This window comes from Sitophilus oryzae, unplaced genomic scaffold, assembly GCF_002938485.1.
Source record: "Sitophilus oryzae breed Bouriz unplaced genomic scaffold, Soryzae_2.0 scaffold_1500_pilon_pilon, whole genome shotgun sequence".
Classification (NCBI taxonomy): Eukaryota; Metazoa; Arthropoda; class Insecta; order Coleoptera; family Curculionidae; genus Sitophilus; species Sitophilus oryzae.
Genome location: NW_022146171.1, coordinates 1,075,592 through 1,095,475, shown reverse-complemented (window position 1 = coordinate 1,095,475; position 19,884 = coordinate 1,075,592). Strand labels below are relative to the sequence as shown.

Below are 19,884 nucleotides of genomic sequence, written 5' to 3'. Positions count from 1 at the left end.
TGAAATATGCCTTGTAGGGCGTCATTTTTAACCCAAAAGGCTAATATTTAACCAAACTTACAGATTTTAGGGGGGGCCGGGCCCCATGGGCCCCCCTCTCTATCCGCCACTGAATATATCTCTATTCACTGTTAAAATTTCACGTCAATCGGTGCGGGTGTCAAGAATTCGGAGGTAATACCACAGATTAGGTATACTATATATATACAGATAAAAATCTTATCCATTAATTAATAATTCGTGGTACGAAAATTGTTTTTTATGACGATGAGCAAACGAGTGAATTCCTGTGCGCAAAAATAAACTTGCGTAAAATAACAATAAACAACGTAATAGAGAGATATCGGTAAACCGAATAGCGTGCATGGACGTTAATAACGCCAGATGTTATTTCCTTTGCGTGAGGTGGTATTAACTCTCTTCATTTATAGTTATCGGATCGGAAAGAATTCTGTTCGGGTCTCGTCCGCTATTTAAACTTAACCTAACTTTGAATTTAAAACTTTGAAATTGTTTTGTTTACTAGGTATTTTAAAACTAAAGGGCTAAAGTTCTTATTTCCAATGCTTTATTGTTCAACGTCTGCCAGTGGGTTTAGGGCAACAAGCAACAAATTCTCTTAGAAGGGCTAAGTCGTCATCTACTGTAAACCTAAGCTTCTTTATAGGTTCTTTAATATTGGAAGAGGTGGAATCCATATTTTGGGGCATATTTATTTAATTAAAAAACGCTTGGTGTAATTGATCCGCAAATTACGTCAGGCGGTAACGTTATTAGCAGGCGTTGCGTTAAAAATTGACTCACACATATCGTAACTGTCAAAATAAGGTACGCGTAAATACTGCATGACGCCTATTCGGTTTACCGATGTCTCTCTTATAACTAGTGCCCGATTCCGAAAATTGGAACCACGAAAAACAATAAAGAAAAAACAAAGTTTATAATCTGTATAATCTGTGGTAATACCCTATTTTTATCCTCGCCTAATGGCCTATTATTTTTTTATCCTTTTCAATTTTATATGTTTTTAAATTTGAAATTAAACCTGTGTTATTTTATATAGAAAATTATATGGTGAATGTCATTGGCCGTTATTTCCTAGCCAACTTGACACCTTTTTTATCATTCAGTGTACTTATTTATGACAGTAAACTTTTAATTTTCAGAATGAATTTGTATGACGACAATCATCCACTAGGAAGTGTTCCAAATGAAATGGATAACATACTTAATACCATATTATGGATTGATGAGCATTTAAAGTTTAATAACTAAAATAACTGCCTTAATTACTTACTAGTTTAATTAAACTGGTAATAGTTAATTCTCATATTTTTTCTATCGTGTTACATAAAATTAATATAAGTACATACTTAATATATTGTTTAGGTTTGGTTTGATTTAAAATTATTTCTTTAATTGTACCTAATTGTAAGGGGATTATTTTTGTTAACTTAAGAATGCTAAAAATTTGTTTAGTTTTTATATAACAGAAAATGTTTTCTTTTTGTTTTTCCCTAACAGCGAAATTTCCCTAACATATCAAACTAGATTTTTATACTATACAGGATGTCCCTGGATCGTCTTTGGAAGAGGAAAATTTTTTTATTATTAATTATTTGATGAAAATGCATTCGTCATACAAGTTTTTGCTTGTTTTAAAATTATTAATCCCGTTTATACTTTTTCAAATTTTCATACCGTTTTAAAGAAAAATTTAAATATATCTCAAAAATCAAGACGTGTTTCTTTGAAAATATCAATCTGTTGCGTGTGTGTAGGTATGCATTTTTCTCAAAAACTTGTCAAAAAGTTTTTCCATACGTAAAGACGATCCGGGGACATACCGTAGACTGGACAAGGTTATTAAAAGATAAGGTTGTCTCGTAACTCGATCCGCCATTATCTAAAACGTCATCTACTACGTCATAGGAATGATACCATTCATAGATAAAGGGACAAAAACTGCCCACAGTGCATGTCCGAATCGATGTTCATTGTGTACTTTATTGTTTATAGTGTATGGCGTGAATAGTTTTCAGTTGTTTGATGTGTGTTTTCTTTATTATATTGTCCATTTATCTCTCTTTGTCGGTTGCATTTTATTTTTTATTCTTTTTATACAGGGTGGTCCGAATTGTATTCCGGAAACTTCGGCAGCATATTCTGCAGATGAAAATAAGCAAAAAAGTTCGTATAAATGTATGCCTTTAAATGCTTAGTTTCGGAGATACAGGGTGTAGAAGTTTCATTTTTATTTCGGTTTTTTCCAAATAATTTCTGAAGTATTGTCAATATTTGGATGAAAATTGATGTCTGGGAGTTTTCTGATATGAGAAATTTGATTTTGATGTCAATATGACTCCGACTTGTAGAGGGCGCCACCTACATATTTTTAACTGGTTTGAAGAGTAATAACTTTTCGTCCGTACCTGTATTAAACAACTGAGTATAAAAATATGTATTCACAACGTTTTTTACGTAAAAAATGTCTCATAATAAAAATCGCTACGAGTAATGATTCTCGAGATATTTGGAATCGAAATTATCAAAACCTGTCATCTTTCACATAAATTAAGCATATTGACTAAATAGTTATTAGGCTGAAATCATAAATTTGAAATGTTTTTGTGCTAAAAGTTCTTTATCATGAAAAAAAATAAAAAGTTCCCAAAATTATAATTTCAGTCAAATAACTATCTAGTCAACATGCTTATTTTTTGTCAATAATGGTATGTATTGACTATTTCCATTCTAAATATCTTGAAAACGGTTGTTCGTTGCGACTTTTACCAAGAGGCATGTTTTACGTAAAAAATCATGAAAATGTATATTTTTTCACTCAGTAGTTTTATACAGGTACGGACGAAAAGTTATTACTCTCCAAAACAGTTAAAACACATTTAGGTGGCGCCCTCTACAAATAGGAGTCATATTGACATCAAAATCAAATTTCTCATGTCAAAAAACTACCAGACACCAATTTTCATCCAAGTATTGATGTTGCTTCAGAAATTATTTGGAAAAAATTGAAATAAAAATGAAACTTCTACACCCTGTATCTTCGAAATTATGCATTTTAGGACATACATTTATACAAACTTTTTTATTTATTTTTATCTGCAGAATATGCTGCCGAAGTTTCCGGAATACAGTTTGGACCACCCTGTATATGATTTTATACGTTCTGTCTACGTCAGAGGGATATGCTATTCCGCTTCGCTCCTATTGGTCCAAAAGTTACGAGACAGCCTTATCTTCTAATATTCTTGTAGACTGGATACATTTTTTGTAATAAAAACTACAATGGCGGCAAAAAATGTTTTGATTGGCTATTTTAACAGGAAATCTACTTATCCAAAGAAATATTGTTACTTTTTACATAAGTTTTACATTTTTTAAGTTGACAAAATAAATAATTTGTCATAAATCACTGTATTTTTTTTTCATTTTCCCCCAAATTTAGAAATAGAAGTGCCTATATAAAAATACAATACTCATCTTAATCTTATTACTTTTTCAGAACCGCTTCCTATTGAAAATTTTCAGAAAAATGATAATTTTGAAAATATAAATAAAAAACTAAAGTAGGAACTTTTGTTTAACGACAAATTATTTAGATAACTTAATAAATCTTTATTATTAATATTTACTTTTACATAACAGTCTTTTAAATTATCGAAATATACATAGAATACAGAAGCGTAAAAAAGTGTCTTAAATTATCTTTCCAAGGAAATTTTTAATATTTGTATTTACTGGTTGACTAACCTACTGGACCTGATACCTAGATTTAATCTTTAATCCATATCTCTGTCCATATTTAACCTCAATTTTATTTTATTTTTATGTTTATAATGCAGACAAAAATAAAAATAATTAAAATTTCTAATTTCCATAAATATATAGGTGGACAGTTAAAAAAATTAGAGACGAGACTTAAATTTAGATGATGATATGCAAAAGATTCGTTTCACAATTTTATTTTAGTATTTTTTTAATATTAAGCAATCTTTAAATATTTGAACAATAAATAAAGGCAATTTATGTGTAAAAATATTTGCAAACCCTACAGATACAATCGTGTTGCATTTTACAACAAAGCTTCTTTTAATTAAGTAGGTATATATTCCTATCGAAGAATAGTGTATGATATACAATGAGTTTTGAGGTAAGATTATTTTATTTTTTAAAGAATTTTTTTGTTTAATGAGACTATTTTTTGTAGATTGATAAATTAGTAAAAACATATAAATCTTTATCCAGAGTATCTGCTTTAACTACTGGACAAATTCAATCTCAAAATATAATTAGTACAACTTGGTCTCAAAGGAATATTGAAAAAGGAAAGACTGCTAGGTTTAGCTCTACAATTTTGCTTAACAATAATTTTGAAAAAATTGGGGAAATTTCACCTTTTGATATTACTACAGAGTAAGTGCCTAATTATATTCTGCATTTTGCTAACTTTATTAAATTTGTGTAGAGAAAGAGATTTGTGAGAAAGTGATAAAAAAATAATAAATGCCAGTTTTCAGATATGGTGTGAACTTAATAAAATAAAACATATTTGAATGGAGTCTTGGTAAATTACTTGTCTTTTATTTTAATGTATAGAGTGATAAACATTGACTAGGTATTCCTAAATGAATAAGCGCGAAAAGATTTAGGAACTTATTCTTTTTATAAAATAAAGGTGGCTACGCACACTACTGCAAGCTTGACAAGCATGTATAAACAATCTTTTTTTACAAGCAAACTGTAGCGTCTGTAGGGAAAATTTGCGCAAGAATTTTAATTGTGCAAGCCGCTTGATCGATTGAATTTGAATCATGCAAGCTTGGACAAGTCATGCTTGCGCAAGCGAAAAGGTACGTGTGTACCACATGTATTCAGCTTGTACAAACAATTAGTTCAGTCCGTGATCGTAAATGACCTGTACGTCGCGTCGCTATCATGTCTAGCGATCTGAAGAGGAGCAATCGAGGATTATTGAAAGATTTTATTCGCGCATGCGAAAATCAGCCGTGTCTTTGGCGAATTAAATCACCAGAATATCATGATAGGGTGAAGAAGGATGCAGCATACAAAATTTTACTTAATAAGTATAGATTAATTGACAGCCAAGCCGATAAGGATGCCGTTATTAAAAAGATAAATGTCTTCAGTATTACTTTTACTTTTTCGCGGACTTCCTTCTTCTTTTTCTTCGGACATCCTTCTTCTTTTTCGCGGCATAAACTGAAGCTTGCTCAAGCATGCATGTACCGTATGGCGGCGAAGGTAAATTATGCATGCTTGTACAAAAAGATTGTTCATACATGCTTGTCAAGCTTGCAGTAGTGTGTGTAGCCACCTTAAGACAGGTGTTTGGTATAACTTTTTTATTGCGAGTTTTCCCTATAAAGCTACTACCGTATGATCTGTGGTATGATTGAAAAAAAACGGCGTCAGCAATGGCTATGAGATGAAGATCGGCGCTGTCATTTTATATGGGAAATGTCATCGATCGTCATTTCCCAGCCAACTGGGCGCCGTTTTTTTTATCATACAGAACTTGATTTTACAATATTGTGCGATATATTATCTTTTTACAATTTGAAAAAATGTGCTGACCGATACAGTACTAATATACAGGGTGTTCCATTTAAGATAAATAGTTTATACATGGTTCTGCAACAGTGCGTCGGGGCATCTGCAGCTCCTATAATAAAATACTTAGAAATTAGTATAGAATGTAGTAGGATGTATTCAGGAAAATATTTTAACTTGCACAGAGTGGCTCAAAAAAGTGAGTGAATTTTAATGATTTTTTTAAATGGTACGCCCTGGATATTATTGCATTTTTGGATTCCTTTCTGATCACTTTATATAATCCTAAGATATTATTAAATAATGTTTTCATAATTTCAGAGGTATTACTAAGTAAATAAAAATATATACAGGATGGCCCATTAGTGCGAGGAAGTCTAATATCCTCGTCGTTGTCGAAGATATGAAAAAAAGTTTTATACAGATGTTGCATGGTTGGGTTATATAAGTTGTGCTGTTGTATACAGGATGCCCCAAAAAAATTATGATAAAATTTTAAGTTTTTTTTTAAATTGCACCCCTCATTTTTCTGTAGACAATTGAATTCAGTATAAATTCTGCCTAATAGAATACTATTTTTATTTGAAGCACTGTTCGGTGTTGCCATTTTATTTCTTATACACTATATCCGAAAAGCGGTTAAAAACTGAAGTGAATTTAACTTTTGGTGTATTGTGGTGAATTAGCGGAGTAGATTTTGCTTAAGTTTTCATATGTCTATTTTTTAATTGTGTTTTAATTATACGTTTTTTACTAAAAAAATAGAGAACAACGGCATACGGTCGAGTCGGCCTACAAACACGTAAACGTTTACGTACGCATGCGCATTTCTTATATTTTTTATTTTTTATACACGTAAAAGATTCTTTACGTCTACGTCTACGTGCCAGCAGCGGCCGACTCGATCGTATGCCGTTGTTCTCTATTGTCATGTCTGAAATCAGACACGATTGTGGTGAATTAGCGGAGTAGATTTTGCTTAAGTTTTCATATGTCTATTTTTTAATTGTGTTTTAATTATACGTTTTTTACTAAAAAAATAGAGAACAACGGCATACGGTCGAGTCGGCCTACAAACACGTAAACGTTTACGTACGCATGCGCAGTTCTTATATTTTTTATTTTTTATACACGTAAAAGATTCTTTACGTCTACGTCTACGTGCCAGCAGCGGCCGACTCGATCGTATGCCGTTGTTCTCTATTGTCATGCTTATGCCGTTGTTCTCTAATTCTCATTTTTTTTTATTCCAGGTCACTTTCACAGATTGCTAAATCGGGTAACCTTAAAGCTGTTATTCGAGAAAATGATTCTAAACAGTATTTAGAGATATGGCAAAGCAATTCGCTAATACGAGTAGTAGATTTGACGTCGTTAGATATGCATGGATCTGTCTATACAGACGGTATTTAAAATAAGCTAAATATGCAATTTTATATAAATTATTAACTGTTTTTATAGCGGAGTTTAGAGCATTCGAATTTTCTCCGGACGAAAAAAAGTTGATATACGTTGCTGAAAAGAAGAATCCAAAAAGCGAACCTTTTTACAAAAGAAAGAAATCTGATGGAAATGGGGATAATAATGATGGAGGTACTGCAAAGCCTACTACAAAGGTAATAATTGAGTAAGACCAAAGAAGGTAATCCAACAAAATTACGAGACAAAATCCTAGTTTATTATTAAAATTGTTTTAATAGTTTCAGAGAACAAAGTAATAAAACAGAGAGTAACAGAGAATAAAAAATATATTTTGCATCATCTTATCAATAAATAATTTAAAATATCAATTGACGTCTTGAATTCAAAACAACGCTCGGTGTACCTATACTACAGTTGGTTTGTTCTATAGGGTGGTCCGAAGAACAAAGTAATAAAACAGAGAGTAACAGAGAATAAAAAATATATTTTGCATCATCTCATCAATAAATAATTTAAAATATCAATTGACATCTTGAATTCAAAACAACGCTCGGTGTACCTATACTACAGTTGGTTTGTTCTATAGGGTGGTCCGAAATGTATTTGGGAAAGTTCGGCAGCATATTCTGCCGATAAAAATAAGTAAAATAATTTCTAAACTAATGGAGATATTTGGATAAAACCTGATAAAATCGGTTTTTTGACATGATAAAATTCATTTTGATGTCAGCATGCCTGCTACTTGTACGGGGCGCCACTTACATGTTTTGTAACTGCTTTGAAGGGTTATAACTTTTTTCCCGTACCTGTTTAAAAAAAATTCTCCTGCTAAAAATCGCTATGAGCAACCATTCTCAAGATATTTGGAATGGAAATTATCAATACATGTCATTGACAAGACAGTTATTTGACTGAAATAATAAATTTGGGAACTTTTTTATTTTTTAAATTAATTATTAATTTTTCTACAAAAAATTATGTTAATATAGTTTCCGTTGAACCTTTGACACAAAAACATTTCCAAATTTAGTATTTCAGTCAAATAACTAATTAGTCAACATGTTTACTTTTTGTCATTAATGACATGTATTGATTATTTCGATTCCGAATATCTTGAGAACTACTATTAGTACCAATTTTTACCAAGCGACCTTTTTTACGTAAAAAGCATTGGAAATATACAGGGTGAATCTTAAATAAGTGCAAATATTTTCAGAGCTGGTAGATCTCGATAAAAAAACATATTTTCTCTTTACCATTTTTCAGATAAGTCAAAATATCCGAATTATTTAAGTTTGAAAATTAAAAAAAAATTGATTTTTTTGAAAAAATTTGAGATTGGAAATTTTGATTCCGGATTTTTTCTGTATTTACATCTCTTTTATTGCCGTAACCATAGAGTAAAGCCGTGACTATGGTAATATCCAATGACTAAACAATACAAAAAATGAGGAGGTGCTCAGGAGGAAGGGAAAGATAAAGAGCTCCTATCAACAGCGAAGGAAAGGAAGTTACAGTACGTCGGTCACATCATGAGGGGTGATCGATACGAGGTGCTCAGACTGGTCATCAAAGGCAAAATTGAGGGCAGGAGATCGATCGATCGATGATTACAGGCACCACGCGTTCTAGCAACATCTCGAGGTGGACGACGACGCACAGTGGTGTGAAACTGATAATATAACGAAAAAACCCTATATTTCCTAAACCGTTAATCCAATCGCATTGGGACGAATTTTATTCGATTCAGCTTAATAAAATACATCAAATAACATAGTTTAATAAATTTATTTAAAAGTAAACTGAGCACCAATTGAAACGTAAAGTGAAAATTTTTGCATCAAGTTGAACTTCTTGTATTTTCTAAACTATTGAAGGCATTTTGAATTGCTAGCCAGATTCTGAAACGCTTTTTTATCGACTGTCGAACCGTTCTTTGCAGTTTATTTAATTATTGGCCAATACCCATAATACAGGGTAAAACAAAAATGCGTGCATTTTTTACAAAATTTTAAGTGACCTTCATTTTGTGGGGTGATGGAGGATTTCCATTATTTGTGGGTATTTTAAAAGAGCTGTTTTATACCTCGGGACGTTTTTGAGGTTTTTTGGGGTATCGCTCTCCATTGCGATGTTTTCCTTTTTTTTATGATTTTCGGTAAGGTTTTAATTCTAATAAATTTATCTCATTATGGAATTAATATATTGTATTTTTGAGTATTATGCGTATTAACTAATGATTATACTACGTTAAATGCTTCTTTTGTTATGCCAAGATACATGATAAAACCTGTTCATATAATTTAAATATACCAGCTAGATAAATTTTTAACGCCCTGTATAACTGTAACACTTTTTAGTTTTATAAAATTATTTGTTTGCTTTATTTAATTGTACATTAAAATGTATAATGCTTAAAGATACGATATCTTCATTTCACAATGAGATAAAATTATTAGTATTAAAACTCTACCGACAATCATAAGAATATCGAAAACATCGCAATGGAGAGCGATAGCCAAAAAAACTCATAAACGTCCGGAGGTATAAAACACCTCCTTCAAACTACCCACAAAAAATGGATTTCCTCCATCCCCCCACAAAATCAGGCTCACTTAAAATTTTGTTAAAAATGCGCGAATTTTTGTTTTACCCTGTATTATGGGTCCTGACCAATAATTGAAAAAAACTGCAAAGAACGGTTCGATAGTCGATAAAACAATGTTTTAGAATCTGGCTGGCAAATTCAAAATTCCTTCAAAAGTTTAAAAAATAGAAGAAGTTATAATAAGAAAATATTACAGCCTACTTCCTTAACACATTTTCTTAATATTTCATATTGATATTTTGTTAAAAATGCGTCAAGAATTAAACACAAGGCTTTTTTAGAGTCAATATACCTCATAGGATCAGATTGTTTTTCTTTTTTTATTTGTTCTGCTGCTGCGATTATCAATTCATCCGAAAAATCCTCTCGAAGTTTTTTTATTTTATTTTGCTTACTTCTTTTACACAAATCTTTAAAAGGTTTCTCTGGGCGACCTCCGACAGACTTAAGGGATGACTCGTTTTCGGATTCATGATCAGATTCAGGAAAATTAACAAAAACTCGCCCTGCAACCGCTCACTATACTTCCGAAAAAAAATTCGTTTCACATGATGCACTTCTCTCAATTTTTTGGCAAAGTTGGGTTCAAATCTTTTTTTTATGGCTCCAGTTACCAGCAACAACCGCTCTCCTTGTAATTCTGGATACTGTTCCCTTAAACCTTGCTCTAAAGGGTACTCGCGGTTAAAGAGTAACTCGCACACAACACTGTATGGTATCACAAATTGCGACATATTTATTATCCAGCTAATAAGACAAATCCAACAACAATACTGATAAAGTTTCATATCAAAATTTATCTAAAATCGGTTTTCGGCATCCGCAAAAATGAAGAAAGTAGTTTTAATTTTTTTTCACACTGTTTATCTTTTATTTTAAATTTTTAACAAACTTGGCCGAATCTGGCGATAAAATTTATAGAATCACTACTTTAACAGTTGCTTTTTTTAGTCAAATTAATCCGAGACCAAAGCTCGGTAAAGCTTTTTTTTTCTAGTCTGATTAAAGTAAGAAGTAAAGTAATTTTATTAGAAATAGATTCAAACTAAACTGCACCAAAGGCACGGTATATTTTGGCAAAATGATTTTTACTTTTAATGCCCATGGATAAACCAAACAGTTCCTGGGTAATACCGATTTTTAGGAATTAAAAGAAGGGCTGTAAAATATTACTTGTTTTCGCTTTATTTTTGCGCGTTTCGTATATTAAGAAAATTGTCAAAAAGGAGGTGCTGTAAATTCAAAACTAGTAATTAAATTAAAAAAATAATATTATATTGTCTTTGAACTAACTCGATGTAAGATGGGATAATTTAAACCCGATTTAACACCCTCTTTTTTGGGTTTTTTTCCATTGCCGAAACCACTGTGCGACGCCGCTCTTCACCCTGGACCAGGAGGACTTCACGATAGCGCCGAGCTCCGAGCAGAGCGCCATTATCCTGATGGAGGAGGCCGGATCCGGAGGAGCTCCGGAGCACAGCGGCCAGTGTTGCACCGGAGCCACCCTCATGTGTGACGCGGATCGATTCTTCCAGGCAAGGGACGGCTTGGACGGCAACCAGTCGGCCGGGAATGGCCGGGAAACGGTTGATCAGATGCCTCAAACACCCAAGTCGCCCTAGCGTTGAGTTCCACAACGAACAAGAATTGCTTTTCGCAGACAAATCCGCCAGTTTATTTGTGACGTTTCGTTGAATTCTCATTAATTTCCGCGCGGAATTCGGTGCGCAAAATCTCCCGCTATGTCAGATTGATGCTGCCTGACCTCACGCCTAATTAAATTTAACATCAACCTCACATTTTTTAGAGATTGTAAACTGGTAGCCTCAATCTGCATCGCGCGAGACATGACATAGCTGCTCAAATAAATGTATATATGTATACTTTAGGTTGATCACCGGTGCCAATTGGGCCGAGCGATTCTGTATTTGAGGGACCATTCGATCGTCGTCGACACAGGCGTTTCGAGTGACTCGTCCTCAAATTCGGCGTCGCAGTAACTCGGTGAATTTTTTAGTCTACTGCGCCCAAATCTAACCCCCTACGACATAAAAGTTCGTCTTATTTTTCGGCGTTTTAAGCGGTCTTTCAAAAAGACCGCGCTATTATAGAATCACGACGGTCTAGAATTACGTAATTTTTCGATAAAGTACTACAAGTGACCTTAAAGTTTACGAATGAAAAGACTTTTTTGCCTGATGTTTTACGGCTACGTTTTTAATAGTTTTGACGTTGTATATATACATGATCTAGTCGAAGAATATCAATTGAAATTTTCAGAGGTGCGGTTTCACGCACCATCATAGCCAGTTGGATCGCCAACCTCCGAAGGGAAACAGCGGCCTAAAAAGAAGAAAGAATACAAGGACATAACACCCAAGACCAAATTGTTACCATGGCTCCAAACAGTGCCGTGGCCTATATTTTTCTTAACATAGCTGCTTGAATGGATATTTATATTTTTGATAAATGTTTTGACTACGCCTATGGTGTAGACGGTGGTATCATACTAATTAATTAGGAAAAAAACGTATTAAAATGTTAACAAAAAGTATAAAACTAGTATCGACGTATAGCACATATCAAGAACATATGGTATCAGAACAATAATTACCAAATTCAATAAGAAAACGCTAAAAGGGTGGAGTTTATTTACTTATGAAACGCAACTTCTGCTCCTTATCTTTGCGGATTTTACACTTGAAAGCTGAACACGTCACCATTGTAATAAAGTTTATACAAAATTCACTACATACAGTACATTATTAAAAATCGCTAAAATTGTCGCTGTTGACGAGATGGTGACTCATCCGTAGTCTCCAAAATGATGGCGTCTAACGTAACAAATTCTGCTGCAGCCCGTATATGGGCGTTACATGATTCTTTAGTCGTTGGTAATATCAAAGATTAAGAAATTATACCGTGGGAAAACATTTGCGGTGAACAGGCAGTTCTAAAAAGTTTTCGAAAGATATACAGGGAAATTTAAATGAAAATGCATGATTTTCAACATTTTTTTAGTGAAAAAAACCTCATAGACGTGTTCCTAGAGTCGAAATATACCACCCATGAAAATATTTGCACTTATTTAAGACTCACCCTGTATATTTTTTCACTCAGTAGTATACTACAGGTACAGAAATTATTTGAGAAAATCAAAATAAAAATAAAAATTTCTACACCCTGTATCTCCGAAGCGAAGCATTTTAGAACATTCATACGAATTTTTTAATTATTTTTATCGGCAGAATATTCTGCCATAGTTTCCCGAATACAATTTGGAACACCTTGTATAGTACAGCATACTTAAAATTTAATGTCAAAATTGTTAAAATTTAAAGTAATTTTTCTTGTTCTTTTTTCAATGTGTTATTTTTCTATTAAATGCAAAATAAAAAAAGTGTGTGCACTATGTGCGCATATTTGAAGTGAAACTTCTTACTAACAGCTATTAAATTGAAGGATCTGAAGGACGTTTGAAAAAGTGCAGTTTTAAATGTGCAGAAAGGCAGAAAGTAATAAATTAAAAAATAATAAATAATTTGATTCACTTTCACAAAATTTGTATTAAAATGACCATCTGTCCGTTTGAGAACTCCATTCGGGTAATTCATAATCTAAGGGTAATTCTATCCACGTGCCGAGTTTGATTCCAATCGACCCATAATTAAGAAAAGAGATCGGTTCGAAACGTCAAGGGCATCATTCTGTAGCCCGTCAGTGTGGCACTTAAATTTTATATATATTTACCTTTGAATAAAGGAAGGAGCATATCAAAAATCTTAGGTCCACCGCGATGGGCCTCAAATATGGCCGACTTAAATTCTGGTTTATAAGTGCCGTTCTAATTTTATTTAAAAAATGTAAAACTATGATGTAGGGTAGACGTCTACCCCACGTCTACCCTCTACTCAATATTATTTTTTATTTTACGTTGTGAATAAATGTTGGTAGTTATTAAAATTGTTATAAAAATAAAAAATTCTAATAAAAATAGATAAGTTATAATAATTATTTATAACCATAAACATCCGATACGCTACTGAAGCAGGTAAGTCAAATTGACGTGTCTAAATTCTTTCTATCTATCTAATCTAATCTTTGACAAGTAGTAAATAAAAGCAAAAATGCAAGAAAAAATATATAATTAGTTAATTTAAGTGAATTCCATAAATGATCGGTTTACTACACGTATGTATATTATATAGTCACTTACTATCGAAAAGTTGTTCCATTATTTCACTCGATTTTTGACGAGATCTACCGCACGTTACACAAACAACTATTTTAGAGTCTTTTTCGATAAATCGCGATAGTGTCACTGTTAATTTAAGTTCTGCCACAATTTCCATCTAGATTTACTACCTTTATACAACTATCAGTAGTAGAATAAATAGTAAATAACATAAAATAAGCTCCGTAAAAACTGACAAATCCACAAAATTTCAAATCAAATTCAAATGTGTCAAATGAATCGTCAATCAGAACTGTGAAGGATCCCCACCCTAGAGTCCTTTTTCCGCCCACCATGCATGAATACATGGATATCATTATGCTCCTTCCGTCTTCCTATTCAAAGATATTTACGAATAATATTTTTTTTGATTAGATAAAAAATAAGAAAATTATTGATAATGTAAATTTTTATATAGGGTGACGAATATTTGTTTGAACAAGACTGGGGAGAACAACTAGTTGGCAAAAAAAGATCTATCGTTGTTCAATATGATATTGAAAAAGACACTGCTCAAATACTTGAAGGAATTCCAGAAAATGTTTGTGTCGCCAAAACAAAATATTCACCAGATGGCTCTTACATAGTCGGAGTAGCTTACTTTACAGAACCAAGGAAATTAGGATTAATTTATTGCTCTAACAGACGGAGTACCATTTTTCAATTGGATTTTGAAGGACATTATTGTAATATACATATAATGGTGCAAGTATACACTCGGCGAGGTGACCCGAGGCAGAGACGAGGCGAGTGTGTACTTGGGGCTCTCGCGTCCTCTCGGGCCCTCTCGCCTCGTACACTGAACGTTTTGTACCATCATTAACATAAAAATTATTACTCTAATTACAAAATTATTGATTAATCTATTTTATCCTCAGTTAAAAACAAAGATTTATTTTTTATAATGTAAAAGTTTGTTTTAATATTATTAGGTAAAATAGCAAATATTTTACGTTTATGCAACATTATGTTGTTTTTTCATTTAATCTATTAATTCTTTTATTAAATTTTTTAATACACCTGACCTCGGCAACATAAAGTCAAAAATACATTTTGTGTTTCGATCCAAGTTATGTCATCATTTTCGACGTCGTATTGGTTTTCATGATTTTTTTTCATAACACCTTTGCATAACACGGACAATAGAGTGACAATCTGTGACGTAACAGCCAAAGAGCAAAAAAACAAAGCGTAGACACAGAACAGAGTGGCGTAGATGAGTACGCGTCTATAAAATACCAGAAATACAATTTAAACAAAACTAATCACAGGTGAATTTATCCTTTTCTGTTTGGAACTGATATATGCAATTTGATTTTGTGGATTTCCCTTTTTTTATTTTCTCGTCTTTCAGGTCGGTTTTATAAATGGGATTTAAGAAAAATTTTTGCCCGCATTTTCCCAAAAGTGTTATTAAATTTATCTCGTTGAGCGCCTGATTGTTTTTATTATTACAAAATTATTCTTCAGAATATATTTATTTATGTAGGTACTGCCAAATTTTATTGCTGGGTTTTTGCGCTATGCCTCGGGGTGCCTCGCTGGACCTCGCATTTTTTGTGACGCCTCGGCGAATGTGTACTTCCAGCATAAAACGTGTTCCGTACGACTAAATATACTTCTATATTTTAGATGAATTAAACTTAAAAGATAATTCAGTTAATTCACCAATTTTTACTCCCGATGGTAATTCATTAGTATGGTTACAGAGGAGAGCCGGAGGACCTCATAAGACTTGTATGGCTTTAGTTAAAACTAGTGTGCCTCTAAATGACAAGGTAATGTTTTAGTTATAGCATAGATTAGGTATCCTATAAGTATACAGATAAAAATCTTGTCCCTAATTCGTGGTACGAAAATTGTTTTTTATGACGATGTGCAAACGAGTAAAATTTCCTGTGCGCAAAAATAAACTCGCGTAAAATAACAATAAACAGCGTAATAGAGAGATATCGCTAAACCAAATAGCGGGCATGGACGTTAATGAGGCAAGGTGTTATTTCCTTTACGTGAGGTGATATTAACTCTCTTCATTTATAGTTTTCGGATCGGAAAGAATTCTGTTCGCGTTGCTTCCGCTATTTAAACTGAACCTAACTTTGAATTTAAAACTTTGAAATTGTTTTGTTTACTAGGTATTTTAAAACTAACGGGCTAAAGTGCTTATTTCCAGTGCTTTATTGTTCAACATCTGCCAGTGGGTTTAGGGCAACAAGCAACAAATTCTCTTAGAAGGGCTAAGTCGTCATCTGCTGTAAACCTAAGCCTCTTTATAGGTTCTTTAACATCGGAAGAGGTGGAATCCATATTTTGAGCCATATTTATTTAATTAAAACTAATCCCAGCTACTTAAATATCAAATTACCTAATAAAACTAAAGTAATAATTCAAAACAATTCAAACATAACCTAAAATAAAAGATCTCGCCGGCCGGCCCCGGTTGTCAAATACCCGCACATGCCCATTTAAGCAATTTTTAAACGTTATTTGGAAATAGCGCTTGGTGTAATTGATCCGCAAATTACGTCAGGCGTTATTAAAAATTGACTCGCGCATATCGGTTTTCCGAGATCTCTCTAATAACTGTGCCGGTCAGGCGCTGTGCACAATTTTAGAGGCCATAAGTGGGCGTGCTATGTACGCAAACTAGTAACCTAACTAGTGCCCGATTCCGAAAATTGGAACCACGAAAAACAATAAAGAAAAAACAAAATCTGTATAATCTGTGGTTATAGGCTTGGTGCATTTCAGTTCATTTTAAAAAGTCCGATCGCAGCGCTCCAACGGCAGAAATTAGAATTGCCGGGTATAAAGTATTTGACGCAGTCCTGTTACCGTTTATGTCGATCGCATTGAAATAATATTAAAATCGTGGTTTTGTCGTAATATTTAAGTATTTGATTTTTTAATAGTGCAGTTATTGAAATTACAAAACACTCCGGTTCGAGGTTTGTGTGATGTAACGCTGTTTCGGGTAGTAAAAAATCAGTGAAAAAAAAACGAATTAGGCGTCGTGTTGTGTTGTGACAATTTCAAATGTTAATAAAATTGACGAAAAAATGTTAACGCGTAAACGAGAGCGTAATTAGGGCGTTGTTCGGCGCAATAACATTCAATAACTCAACTTTTCCCGGATATTCAATTCTCCCGAAAAATTTTATAGCTTCAGTTTCTCACACCGATTTGATCAAAAGCAAAATGGATTCAAGCAGTTCGACGAAACAAATTAGTAAGAGTAAACCTTTGAATAAGAAGACTAAGGAAGGAGCATATCAAAAATCTTAGGTACACCGCGATGGCCCTCAAATATGGCCGACTTAAATTCCGGTTTATCAGTGTCGTTCTAATTTTATTTAAAAAATATAAAACTATGATGTAGGGTAGACGTAGGGTAGACTCAATAATTTGTTGTTTTATTTTACGTTGTGAATAAATGTTGGTAGTTATTAAAATTGTTATAAAATATATAATTCTAATAAAAAATAGATAAGTTATAATAAGTATTTATTAACACAAACATCCGATACGCTACTGAAGCAGGTAAGTCAAATTAACGTATCCAAATTTTTTGACATCTAATCTTTGACAAGTAATAAATAAAAGCTAAAATGCGAGAAAAATATATAATTTAGTTAATTTAAGTGAATTTCATAAATGATCGGTTTACTACACGTATGTATATTATATAGTCACTTACTAGCGAAAAGTTGTTCCATTATTTCACTCAATTTTTGCCGAGATCTACCGCACGCTACACAACGAACTATTTTAGAGTCTTTTTCGATAAATCGCGATAGTGTCACTGTTAATTTAAGTTCTGCCACAATTTCCATCTAGATTAACTACCTTTATACAACTATCAGTAGTAGAATAAATAATAAATAACATAAAATAAGCTCCATAAAGACTGACAAATCCACAAAATTTCAAATCAAATTCAAATATGTCAAATGAATCGTCAAACAGAACTGTCAAGGATCCCCACCCTAGAGAGCTTTTATGGCGCCTTTTCCGCCCACCATCCATGAATACATGGATAGCATTATGCTCCTTCCTTAGTCTTCTTATTCAAAGGAGTAAACAAAGTGCGTATTACATAGCCAAAAAAATTTCATGAAAAAATTAAATAAGCATATACTATGAAAGGATAAAATATAATTTGCAATATTAATTGTATACTTTTTTTAATCAACTAGTGATTAAATGTTTTACGAACATCTTCTAAAATTATAATTATGTACCTTTAAAAAAATTCGTTATAGCCGAAATAGCCCCAATTATGACTCCATTAGCAAAACCGGTGCTCTCTACCGTAGTTGAACTCATCTAAAACGTTTTTTTAGTTGGTTAGGTGTCGATCCACTTACTCTGGTTACGTTATAATAAATTATAATACAGGTTAGATATTCTGGCGATATTAAAATATTTACTTTTTTATTTTTAGAATTTTCACAAAGCCATTTTTTTTACCAGTTGTTTACGATATTCTCCGATGGTGGCAGTACCGGCGGAGAATGCACCAAGCCTATAGTTAATTATTAAATATTGAATGTAATTATTCTTTAGCCTTTATATAATATTAATTTAGCCTTTATATAATATATAAGTTAATTGTTAAATGAGGTGCCCGGTGGCGTAGGGTGGCAGTCTCTCGTCTACCAATCTCAAGGTAGTGGGTTCGAATCCTACACCCGGCATTTCTTCAGCCGACTATTTTTATTAAAATAAAAATAGTTTGGGTACCTAGGTCGACTCAGCCTTAAATGAGTACTTGGGATTCACAATCTTGAGGTAATAATAGGCGGTTGAAGCGTAGTGCTAGCCATATTACCTTCCTTGTAACTGCTCTAGCATGGCTAGCTGCTTGGGCTAGCTGTACCATGGCTGTATCTTGCTACTCCCAAGGCGTTAAACGCTATATACGGGAGCTATTATAATTGTTAAATATATATTTCTCCCTAATTATGACAGTATGTCAGCTCACCTAAATTGAAATGGATACTTTTTCGGGGTTGGGATATTGAAAAACATTGCAAAACATTACTCTAAACTGCTAAGATGATTAATATTCTAAATTTTACAGTCTAAAGTAGAAATAATTGTTGATATAGTAGCTAAGGAAAAAATAATCAATAATAACAAATTATTTTATGGAATTTACAATACCGCATTTCCTAAGAGGCCTTGGGCAAGCAACAATAGGTTGCTATTAAATACATATCAGAAATATACAATAAACTCCTATGTGATTGATATAGGTAATTTGATGGATTTTGTAAGTTTAAGATATATTTTACATGTTTATTTTTCTAGATACGGGCGCTATAACCGAATTAGAATGGCCAAATGGCAGTCAGATAATTGTAGATACATACAACGATGTAGTTTTAGCTGTGAGAAGAAATTTTCTTATTCCAGATATTTTAGTTATTGGAACACTTACACCTGATAATTTAGTTGACTGGGTTGAAATAAGTCCTAAAGTTGAAGTGGATCTATTAAAGGATCTAACTTACAAATATCTAGATATAGTGGTTCCTGAAGAGAGTGTTAGTGAGTATCATAATCTTGTTGTAATCATTACTTATATCAATATTACACAATTACCATTACATTACATTTTTATATTTACGTGTATTTATTTTTTTTTAATTTTAGGTTGTAACACCTTGAATAATTTAAAATATAAGAAATTAAAACTAACTATAACTAAAAACTATAACTATATAAACTATATATTATTAACTTGTTTTAAAACCCCTAATATAAAAGCTTAATATACATATTTTTAGGTGATTTCAACGCTATATACATAGGTCCAAAAAATGGAGAAGATGCAACAGTTCCACTTGTCATAGTGCCACATGGAGGACCGAATAGTGCATTTACCAACTGCTTTATGTTCGAAGTGGCAATTTTTTTAGCTTTAGGTATGTTTTAAATAAATAATTTATACATAAATAACATTAGTCAAAAGACAGTCAAAACAAAATAAAAACTAGAGATTCTAAAAATAGGTGTTATA

General features: G+C 32.6%; 1 protein-coding gene and 1 pseudogene across 1 annotated transcript in view; both read left to right on the top strand.

Moving 5' to 3' along the window:
- LOC115878098 overlaps positions 1–1,386 on the top strand; it is a 29,644-nt pseudogene extending 28,258 nt beyond the window's left edge.
- Positions 1,387–3,856: 2,470 nt separating this feature from the next.
- LOC115878097 (acylamino-acid-releasing enzyme-like) overlaps positions 3,857–19,884 on the top strand; it is a 31,411-nt gene continuing 15,383 nt past the window's right edge. Inside the window, exons 1-9 of the mRNA XM_030894460.1 lie at positions 3,857–4,171; positions 4,229–4,434; positions 6,846–6,997; positions 7,054–7,208; positions 14,278–14,545; positions 15,492–15,637; positions 18,943–19,117; positions 19,173–19,412; positions 19,652–19,789. Coding sequence (XP_030750320.1) covers positions 4,160–4,171; positions 4,229–4,434; positions 6,846–6,997; positions 7,054–7,208; positions 14,278–14,545; positions 15,492–15,637; positions 18,943–19,117; positions 19,173–19,412; positions 19,652–19,789 — 1,492 coding nt within the window. The 5' untranslated portion in view covers positions 3,857–4,159. The remainder of the gene's footprint in view (positions 4,172–4,228; positions 4,435–6,845; positions 6,998–7,053; positions 7,209–14,277; positions 14,546–15,491; positions 15,638–18,942; positions 19,118–19,172; positions 19,413–19,651; positions 19,790–19,884) is intronic.